The sequence below is a fragment of the Copadichromis virginalis genome, linkage group LG23 (genome assembly GCF_057382275.1).
Source record: "Copadichromis virginalis isolate Kocher_CV1m ecotype Utaka linkage group LG23, C_Virginalis_male_GT1.1, whole genome shotgun sequence".
Lineage (NCBI taxonomy): Eukaryota > Metazoa > Chordata > Actinopteri > Cichliformes > Cichlidae > Copadichromis > Copadichromis virginalis.
This window is the reverse complement of record NC_140639.1, coordinates 10,046,074-10,056,560: the sequence shown is the minus strand read 5'-3', so window position 1 is coordinate 10,056,560 and position 10,487 is coordinate 10,046,074. Positions and strand designations below refer to the sequence as shown.

At 40.7% G+C, this 10,487-nt stretch overlaps 1 protein-coding gene across 2 annotated transcripts; it reads left to right on the top strand.

The window, feature by feature from the left end:
• Positions 1-748: 748 nt before the first annotated feature.
• On the top strand, positions 749-10,253 carry traf3ip2l (TRAF3 interacting protein 2-like). Of its 2 annotated transcripts, none has more exons than XM_085449395.1 (10): positions 749-3,348; positions 4,926-5,024; positions 5,198-5,841; positions 5,922-5,964; positions 6,075-6,139; positions 6,220-6,317; positions 6,832-6,900; positions 7,112-7,228; positions 7,354-7,428; positions 7,536-10,253. In XM_085449395.1, exons 2-10 carry the CDS (start codon positions 4,960-4,962, stop codon positions 7,680-7,682), a joined length of 1,323 nt encoding a protein of 440 aa, XP_085305521.1. In that variant the 5' UTR covers positions 749-3,348; positions 4,926-4,959; the 3' UTR covers positions 7,683-10,253. The 2 variants fall into 2 exon arrangements, with proteins under 2 accessions (XP_085305521.1, XP_085305519.1); XM_085449393.1 differs by having other exon boundaries at positions 4,923-5,024.
• Positions 10,254-10,487: the final 234 nt, after the last annotated feature.

The window sequence follows — 10,487 nt, the reverse complement described above, 5'->3', positions numbered from 1 at the left end:
CTTGCTTTTAAGATTTTAAGGCAGTTTCAGTGTCTCTAATAACATTTTATTAGATTATAAACTCCTTTATCAATAGTCTTACTTATGAAGGTTACACTTAAAATAGTCTTGTCGTAAGTTATTTTAGTTACGTTTTCAGGGATTCCTTGACTCCATATTAAATCTTCCTTCAAAATAAGATAGTGTGAAACCGAAAAGAACCAAATTTCTTTTTCCATCACTGAATGATTTTTTTTTTTAGTAAAAGTAATTTATTTTTATTGATTTTTTTTTTTTGCATATTTAGAAAAAAATCCTGTAATTTTTTGTGCCACACTCCAAAGAGGAAACTTTTCAACAGAACATCTAATGAGCAAATAAACGGGTTTTAAGATGTTGGACTTTGTGTTTTGTTGTTAGTTTTGATGAATTCAGGTGTTTTGTTTTCTGGGTGGGAAGAAAGTCATGATGTGTATCTACTATCATTAAAGAACTGTAGATTACAGTTTAATTATCTATTAATTTAGAGTAACTTTACCATTAAACAATGAAATGGTGATTACATGTTTTCTAACTAATAATGATGAAATTTGCTAGTTACATTTCCGTAAAAACAGGAAAAAAATGTCAGAGTGGAAAAAACAGCTCTTTGCACTGGAGCTTTGCTTTCTCTGTACTTAAGCACTGTGAAAATTGTGGTACCTACAGCAGGAGTGGTGTCAGGACACGCCCATACATGGCGATTGATATCATATGAAATGCGATACCATAACATAAATACATGTAAACAATCGCTAATCAAATTTGATTAAAAAAACACTTCTGTTTTGAAGTTTATCCCCAAATAAGTAGGTTTAAGTTATTATGAAATCTATTCTTCTGTTGCAGAATTCTCATAGTTTTGTATTCAGAATTTTATTCTTCTTATAATTTGCAAACAGCTACAGTCTCAGAGATACATAGTGTCTGCCATGATGCAAATACTGCAGCAGGATGGGCCTCTCAGAATACTACCCAAACCACAACCTTTTACTAAACCTAACCAAAAAAACAAGTGAAAGCAAAACTGAACAGGATAGGAACTGCAGTCTGCATGTTTACAGTCTTGTGATCTATACCCCACCCCCCATCATGCCTGCCTATTTACATAAACTTTAAAGCAGGTGTAAACACACCAATGAGACAAACAGGACCAGATTTAAGCATATGGATGCATCACCTTTCTGCACTCTGAAGTCTTAGGGTTATTAGTATAGTACAAACATATGATTTATGAGAAAAATTACTTCTGTAGCGATTTACAAAACATTTGCTATTAGCTGAAACTGACCACCATTAGAGATCAGCTGTTCCCAAAGTCAAATATCAAAGCCAAAACGTGGCCCTCTTTTAATTCTTAAGTTTTAACAGCAAGTTTTAGGATCATCTGGTCCTTCTCGGGTGTTAAGATTAATTAAATACAACCTCAGATGAACAGCAAAACATGACGTGTTACACGCTGACATTATTTATCTAACAGACTAAACCAAAATGCAGAAGCACTGTGTGAAAAACTAAGTAGACGCCATGCTTCTAAAACCACCCTCAGCAGCCATAAGTTGAAGTCATTGTTTTCTGTGTAACATTTTCAGCCTCTCACATCGCTGTGGAGGAATTTCGACTCTTTGACCTTGATTCTTTTCTTTTTTTTCTCTTGTAGGTTTGTTGCTATGCAGACAGTTGGTATGAGGTGTTTGCACTGATATGCTGTGATTGGTTTTCACCAAAACGTGGCAATGTGCATTTTGAATGCACATCGCCTCATGATGAAAACACCCAACTGCAAATAAATAAACAGTTTATTAATAATACATTTTCAGATGATGATGATAAGATGCCAATTAACAATCTATGAAGAACATAAAAAAATCTAACTGTGGGACCAGATTAACGTTAGAGAAAATAGTTAATCTGCTGATTTAGTGCAGAGAGGTGTAAATATTTTAATTTGAATGAATTATCTCACGGCTGAGTGCTGCTCTTTATTTGTAAGGTGAATTGAGCTTTGAAAGTTTTTGATATTTTCATTTTTATTGCACAAAAGGACGAGAGCGCGACGGTAAAGCGTTAAGTGCATCCAGAACAAAAACAACAGCGATATGATGCTAACGGCAAGATAGCCAAGAATAGCCAGAGTCATGTTATAGCTGAGTGAATGCCGACCCCAGCCCAACAAACAGATGAGCACTCAGGCTGGAGCCAGTGTTCGTGTTTCTTCAGTCGAATCACTGTAGCGATTGCTTTGAAGTCTCTGTGCTGGTTTTGAACTTTGTGCTGTGGGCTTTTTGTTCATACCTAAATCTAAGAGGAAATCATATGTGTGTACTGATTAGGACAGGGATTTGTGTTGGTGTGTGGGGCTGTAGCCTCAGGTTTATATTTTTGAATGGTGATTGTGAGACGGTGTTAAGTACATTACTTAATTACTCAAGTTACATACTGCATTACTTTTAAGAAAAGTTGTCTGTAATTTGTGTAATATGTTACTTCCTGAGTAGTTAATCCAACACTGATCACAACAAAGAGGGGAAATAGCTTCAGCAGTCACTAACATTTGACCCACAGCATAGAGTTCATTTGCATGCATGTAATGTCTTTGATATGCTGCTTAGCGATGGCGGCGACTCTCAAAGCAGAGCCAGTGGAAACCCAGTGAGAATCAATAAGTGATATGGAATCGCTGAATTCTTATTAATTCCCATCCCTACTTATCATTTTCAACTTGAAGACTCAGGTTACATTATTAAGGCGTGGCACTTTTTTATAAGGAGCCACAAATAAAAAAATAAAAAATAATTCCGCTCTTCATCCTCTCTTTCCAAATATGATCACTCACCAGCTGACACTGCTTTTAAATGTAGGGTCCAAAACCAACAGGTCACATTAAACAGTGGCTACCTCCATCTTTTCAATACAGTCTGTGGATCAGGAGGTTTAATGACTACATGTAAATCAATTAGTAAACTCTGTGTGTGTGTGTGTGTGTGTGTGTGTGTGTGTGTGTGTGTGTGTGTGTGTGTGTGTGTGTGTGTGTGTGTGTGTGTGTGTGGAGGAAGTCTATTGGGTGAAGGTGGAGTTTTTGGGGTGGGCGGTGCAGCGAGGCAGAACGCTAAAGATCAAACTGGCTCCGGTCTGTGCGTCAGTGTCTTTCATGTGTCTCGCGGAGACGTGGGTAAAAAGGACAATTATTACTGAGGCTCGAGCTCTTCTTTCGTTAATTAATATTTCTCTGAGACTCTTCGAGGACCGTTTTCCCCTTTGAGGTGTTCCTGTGTTTCCACGCCGCGGCTCAGTGACCTGAAGGAGGCTTGATGAGTGGAAGCAGCGTCGGTGAGTTGAGTTATTACGCTTACACAACACGTTACCTGGTCACGCGCTTTACAAACCACCTCACGCTTATCACACCTTAAATATATATATATATATCTATATATATATATATATCTATATATAGATATATATATATTAATAGTTTGTTATTTAGTTTTCTCTTTGTCTTTGAGCATTTTTCTTCTTTCTTTAAGCTCAGACAGAAGTGAAAGTCACGGCAGATTGTACTACAGCTAATTTAACGCTCGTAGTGATGTGAAAATTGAAAGTGTGATTATTGGAACGCTGTGTGTGTGTGTGTGTGTGTGTGTGTGTGTGTTTATGCTTTATGTTGAACCGCAGGAAGTCAGCCTGAAATTTAAGCAGACGAAGAAATATCTGGGTCAGCGTCAGTGGAAAGTGCAAACTGCGACCACAGATCGGCTTTTAATGAGTGTGATTTACATTTACGGGAACTATCAGGGGTGTGTTGGAAGACAAACCCACCTAAAACGAGGTTACACGGCTTCTCTGTGGAGAAAGTCAGTGGAAAAATGAACGGTGACCCTAAAAAACGATCTAAGGGGATGCGATAGACTTTTTTTTCTCTTTAATTCACTGAAAGCAGTTTTCATGGAAGTTTGAGCGCTTTAAAAACAAAACACAAAAAGACATCGGGAAGACCTCTGAAATCCCAGAGGCAAGTTTTACATTTTAAAATGTTTGTGGTTTGATTTCTCCGGTAAATGAGAACCATCATTTCCTTATTCCCACATGTGCGTTTCCTGATGTGTTGACCATTAAACATTTAGAGAAAAGTCCCCTGTGTGGGAGGCACGTTTCTTGCAAATCAAGTCAAAAAGACACCGAGTGTGGGCAGATATCAGAAGTGCTTTATGAGTTTGTTCACCTCGAATAAAAGTGGTCCCGAGTTGACTGAGCTGGGTTTATTATAATAAAACGTCCAAACAGGATTAAAAAAAAATAATCCGACCTCCGTCTACTAACTACTACTGTAATATTATAGAAATAACAAAACAATCACACAAAAGAAAGTGTAATTTATTTACACAGCCTGCCTCACCAAGAGTGTTTCTGCAGGTATTATTATTAATAATAATAATAATAATAATAATGTATACTTTATTGATCCCCGTGGGGAAATTATTCTCTCTGCATTTAACCCGTTCACTCAGTGAAGCAGTCGGCAGCCACCAATCCAGCGTCCGGGGAGCAGTGTGTAGGGACTGTACCTTGCTCAGGGGTACCTCAGGGTAGCCGTTCAGTGGATTTGAACCCCCGACCTTCCGATCATGAGGTGACCACGCCCCATGGGGGGACCACGCTACCTACTGTGCACTGTGTGGAGTTTGCAGTAATGTAGGGCCGTTCATAAATTTGGCTTTAACAGCTCATCAGCTCTGTTTCTTTAAATATGTCAACTAAATATATCAACTTTTATCTGGATGTTAATCACAACATGTACTGCCGTTCATCTTGTCTCACAGACAAGGGACTGTTTACACCTCCTGTTCACATCATAATTTCACATTTTCGGGTTCTTTAAATACCCACGTGTGTGTTTTTATCTCCAGCAGAATTTCATGTGCATCTCAAACCCCACACACATGGATGTCAGGAGGAAAAGGTCCAATGATGCTGCCCACGTCGGTCTACTCGGTTTCAACAACTACTAGGTGAGAGAAACACTGCACGCATCCCAGCGCCTTTCTGCTGTGCTTTCACTTGAAAGTCACAGAGGATATCACACTTGATAAGAGCTGATAAAGTGGGTGAAACAGAAGTTCCACTAAAGTCAGACTGAAATTAATTTGCCTTCCCCCGTTTTGGTAAATGTTCCGGCTCACAGTCACATCAGCCACCTGGTCAGTCACCGCAACACACCTGAAGAAGACGATGAAACCATGAGTGCAGAGCTGAGAGACCCCAGCATTCTTTCCAAACCGGAGTCCGCCTCCGACCCTCTGGGCCACCACCCTTTTTCAGACCGTGATGGCTCTCTGTTCGGCAAGCAGAGCCTGGACACAGAGGAGCACAAGCACATTAGGATCTTCCCCCAGTCCAGCTTCTGCCCATCCCAGCCCTCTCGCAGCTTGCCAGCTGGGTACAGCCCCCAAACTCCTTTCCCGAGCCAGGCATACAGCGGCTGGCTCCACCCGAGTTTCGCCAGCAGTTGGTCGGGATACCCCAACAGCCTGCCGTCCTGTCTGAGCCAGAAAGATTACTCCAGCTGTTCTGGAGAGAGCTGCCTCTCCAGATGCAAGTTCCTGTCCCTCCCCGGCACTCACAGCAGCATGGGCAGCTTAGAGCAGCCTCTCTCTCTGCGCTCCAACCCGCCTTCAGCCAACCTGTACCACCACACGTTATCGCCATACTCGTGTGCACCACAGGGGCCCGCCTGCTGTGCTCAGTGCCCTGCAGACGCCTTCAACAGGGAGCCTATGGTCAACAAGCATCCCTGGCCTGAGTACCACCCAGCTTACCGCCAGTACTGTAAGTTTGCCGGACCCTTTTTTAACCTTTAAACCACGCACAGACCGCAGCCGGTATTTATTTTGTCTGTACTGCTGCAGATGCAGGTGACTGCAGAGTTCCTGCAGGTGGATTCACACAGATGTGAGTTTTGATTTTTTTATTTATTTATTTTTTTTAAATTACAATTAAATTCTTTCTCACTCTGTTGCTTGTTTCTGCTATTAAAATAATTTTTTTTTAACTACATACAGCGGACACAACGTTCCAGTCAAAGAGAAGCGCCCTCCTTGCAGCGCGCCGCTGTCTCTGGAGCAGAGTGAGTGCTCACGAGCAGATTAGACGCCTGGTCCTGTTGTCAGACGATCCCGCCTCTGAAAAAGTTTGTTTTTGTTGCAGGGCGTGTCTTCGTCACTTACGAAGCAGACAACGACAAGCATGTCAACGAGATCATCAAATTTGTGGCTCTGCTGCGGCACAACGGCTTTGACACGCACGTACGTGCAGCTTTTAGTCTTTTTGTGTGTTTTGTTTGAGCAACTTAAAATGTCAGGAGCTGGAAAAAAAACAGTTAAAATTCAGCTGGCTAGATTTTAACAAACATTTTAAAAAACTTTGTCATTGTAATACTAAAGTTACAAATTTAGGTGCAATTATTATAAATATAGTATATAATAAATAGCTTATTAAATAGCTTACTGTATATCCATTTAAACAAGTGATTTTTGAACTAAATTGTGATTCCTGCCTATTTTTGTAATTTCCTCCCAGAGTGAATGCTGGATGCTACAGATGAACTTTTAGTCTAGACTCTCATCAGCTCATCACGTTACATATTTCTTGCTTTCATTTTGTTGGTGACTCTGAGTTTCTGTTAATATCTTACAAGTTATTGCGTGTTATTTGTCAGCTTGTCCTGTTAACTGGCTTTACACAATTAAAATGTATAAAGAATTTGTGTGTTTTCTGCGCAGGGTTAAACTGTCTGACTCGCAGCTTTGCTTGTTTCAGATCGACATTTTCGAGCAGCAGTTCAGAAGCATAAGCAAGATTGACTTCATGGAGCGATACCTGAGTGAGGTAAAAAAAAAAAAAAAAAAGCAAACTGTCGGTGAAATTCTTTCATGATGATCAAATGGAATGCAAACAATTTAAATTGAGTAATCTGCCTACAGAGGAAGTCATTTTCACATCTAGGAACTCAAGACGTTCTGCAAGTGTGAACTTGTTGCATGAAGAAGTTTGATAGCTGCAGTAGCTTACTGCCAGTTGTAATTTTCTCTTGTCTTAGAAAGAGTATCTCATCATCATCATCATCAGCCCCAAGTACTACGAGACGGTGACCGCTTCCCCTGCTGGCCTGGAGAGCGACGAGAGGACCTACAACACGGTTTACATACATAAACAGGTGAGCGACCTGAATGTGGTCCAAACGAAGACTGAAATAATCTTAACGAGAGCGAAAAACTGCGTGCTCTCATCGCCGCTGTGAAATCAAATTGTGTATGTGGTTTTCCTGTGTGTGTCACTCAGCTGCAGAATGAATTCATCCAGAATGGAAGCAAGAATTTCAGATTCATTCCTATCCTGTTCCCCGGGGCTAAAAAGGTAATTTTTACATGTCTTCCTAAGTGAGATCACGCCACTGATTCCACCCACCACCCAGTCTCACACCCTGTTTTGTTTCTTGTTGTTTTGTTTGAATGTATAATCAGTGCCACGTGCCTAACTGGCTCCAGAACACACATGTATATGGATGGCCACGTGATCGGGATGACATCCTGCGGCGGCTGATGAGGGTCGAGAAGTACAACCCACCTCCTATCGGGGAGCTTCCGACCATAGTCTCCATCCCCATTTAAAAAAACTCTGAGCTGGATTCACAGACTGGACTTAAATCTTATTGGCTGTTGGTCATTAAGGAGGTGGACAGAGTGATGAGGTGCTTTTGTGAACAGACAGATGTTGTGTGTTTAAATTAACATATAGAGAAATGCCAGTGTTGGTCTGAGATAGACGTGCAGACTCAGGCTTTTTTTTTTTTTTTTTTTAAATATATATATCTTTGCCGTTGTGCATCATGCTGTATGTGAACTGGTGCTACTCCACCTCGTGTTTTTTGTTTGTTTTGTTTTTGTTGTTTTGTTGTTGTTTTTTAAAGGGGGTCTATTATCATTCCCAGCCCAAGATAATGTTACTCTTGGAATCGGGAGCTTTGCCTGATTCACAGATCAAAGCAATCCTTATTCACCGTACAGCTGCAGAGACCGAGGAGAGTGCAAGCCATGTTGTTTTGTTAAAGCTACAGTTTGCACATGTCGCCTGAATGCGTCGTGTGCAGGTAATCACGAAGTTGCGTTTTTGAAAAGAACACAGCTGTGAGGACACAGTCTCTGGATGTGAGTGTGCAGAACAGGCAGAACGGTGTGTGCGTGCAAAAAACAAATTAAATTTTATGTGAGAACTGTTTGAGGAAAGCTTTCGTTTTCACATCTCGAGCACATACGTTGGACTTAAACTGAGGGTGTGCCTCCTAGTAGTTGATGGTTACACTTGATTTATAGGACTAGTAAATTGCTCCTCAATAATGTACACTTCACGCAGAGCACAGCAGGGAAAACGCTGATAGCAGAACAGGTTTCAACCCCAACTTTAGCACTGCTTTCACTCAGGGCCCAACAATACCAGACCTGGTTCAACCTGGTTTCACCTGGTTGAACATTGGTCAAGCTGGGCGAACAGTAGATACACGGGTTCAACAGCCTGGGATTTACTTTATGTATATACACTGATCTCCTTGTACATGTTTATATTAAACATCTCAAACTGGAGCGATCTACAGTACTGTGCAAAAGTCTTGAGTCACTGCTCATTTTTTAAAATACATTATCACCTTTATTCTCCAACATAGCCTAAACTCTCTGAGACGAACCTTCTGGTAATTTTCTCCAGGCTTCATTCAAAGCTGTTTTTTGAATGTCGGCTGCCTTTTGTTCTGTTCTCTGTCAAGATCACACTTCAATAATGTTGACGTCCGGGCTTCATGACTAACAGTGTTGCGTGTTGGTTTTTTTGTCTTTTCTGTCCGGATTTGCTTTTAGCAGATTGACAGTGGTCTCATACACAATGTCAATCAGAGGAAAGTATTGGATGGTGGATCAAAACCTGATGGTACTTTCAGCATTCCTAAGACCATGAATTTTGACAAGATTCCCCACCATGTTTTACAGATGACCGCTATTGGCCCCTGATCTCATCCTTATGGACTGACCGTGATTTAAACCAAAAATTTTCCAATTTGAATTTGTTACCACTGATTCTTCGCTCCAGTTCTCGTGTAATTTCGCATACTTCTTTTTCCCTTCCTTACAAATGGCTTCTTCACAGCCTTTCACTGAGACCACTTCTGATGAGGGAATCACCTTGTTGATGTAAACTTACTATTTTATGTCTATCAAACTGTGTTAGCTTTGGCTTTTTTCATATAATAAACAAAAGACACGGAAATACAGCATCCAACTGGCAGACTTGCAAAAGCACCAAGAGATACAATTTAAAAAGAACTTCTTTGCAAAGTTGTATTATGTAAAAACACAACACTGGTTCATCCCTTGAGTTAGGTGCCTTTTTTGTGCTCTGGTGATAAGTAGGTGACTGAGTGGCTTAACTAACAAAAGAAGTTCCTCTGAAAATGGACAGGTACGGGGACTGGGCTGAAAGCTCAAGTCTACTTAAAGTCTGGCTCCCTGGATGTGAAGAAATGAAGTGTGGCTCAGGCCTTTTACACAGTACTGCATGTGACAGAAATTTAGGCAAAACATAATAGTTCCCCTTTAATTTTAAAGCCTGAAAACACAGATTCGTGAATGTTTGTTTGTTTTACTGGACATCTCCTACACGTCACTACAAACAGATGTATATGTGTTTGAGTGGAACAGCAGGGCTCTCACTTACGATGTGCAAACATTGACCCAGATACTATATTCTCTCAGCCTTTATGACTTATTACAGGTGCCTGTTCATTTTGAACAGCTGCTCAACTGGACGCATAACACAGTGGTTTGTCATCGTGTTTTCTTATATTGTGTGTGGTTCGTATTGTTTAAAGAGAATGCAGGTGCGGGTAAAAATGGTTTGTGGCTTTTGTATTTGCATTTATACCTCTCTGTAAGCTGCACCCGAATTCATTTTCTCTAACCCACTTTTGTTAATTTATGTTCCAACTAAGTTATTCTTAAAAAGTTTTAGCAATTATTTTTTTCTGTATGAGCGTTAAAGTGTGTTGTCGTCCCCCCTAGCATCTAACCTTTTGTACTGAATACAACAAAAAGAGCAGGGGGGTAATCTGGTGTTTTTCATGTTCCTTCTGCATTGGAAACTATTCTCAGGGGATCCTTGATGCTATGTTACAATAAAAGTATTGAATGACTTGCCCCCGAGCTGTCCTCTGAAAAAATGCACAAGCGTTTGTAAAATTGCCCCCAAAAAATACAGACAAGCAGAGGCACGCTCCTGGGCTTCGTGGGGCCTCTACAAAAAGCAAGCTGAATTTTTCGGTTTAGAGACGAACCATGAGAACTTTAAGGTTTGATTGCAGATGTGTCAACACGTCGCTGCCTCTGATGCCTCCATGAGAAATCCAACTGAGTCGCTTTGTCTGCTAACGA

Excerpts from the sequence above, each read along its gene's own strand:
- traf3ip2l (XM_085449395.1), top strand. The coding sequence starts at position 4,960 with ATGTCAGGAGGAAAAGGTCCAATGATGCTGCCCACGTCGGTCTACTCG. Across the intron at positions 5,965-6,074 it reads GCAGGTGGATTCACACAGAT|CGGACACAACGTTCCAGTCA; the intron begins GTGAGTTTTGAT and ends AACTACATACAG. Across the intron at positions 7,229-7,353 it reads CGGTTTACATACATAAACAG|CTGCAGAATGAATTCATCCA; the intron begins GTGAGCGACCTG and ends TGTGTCACTCAG.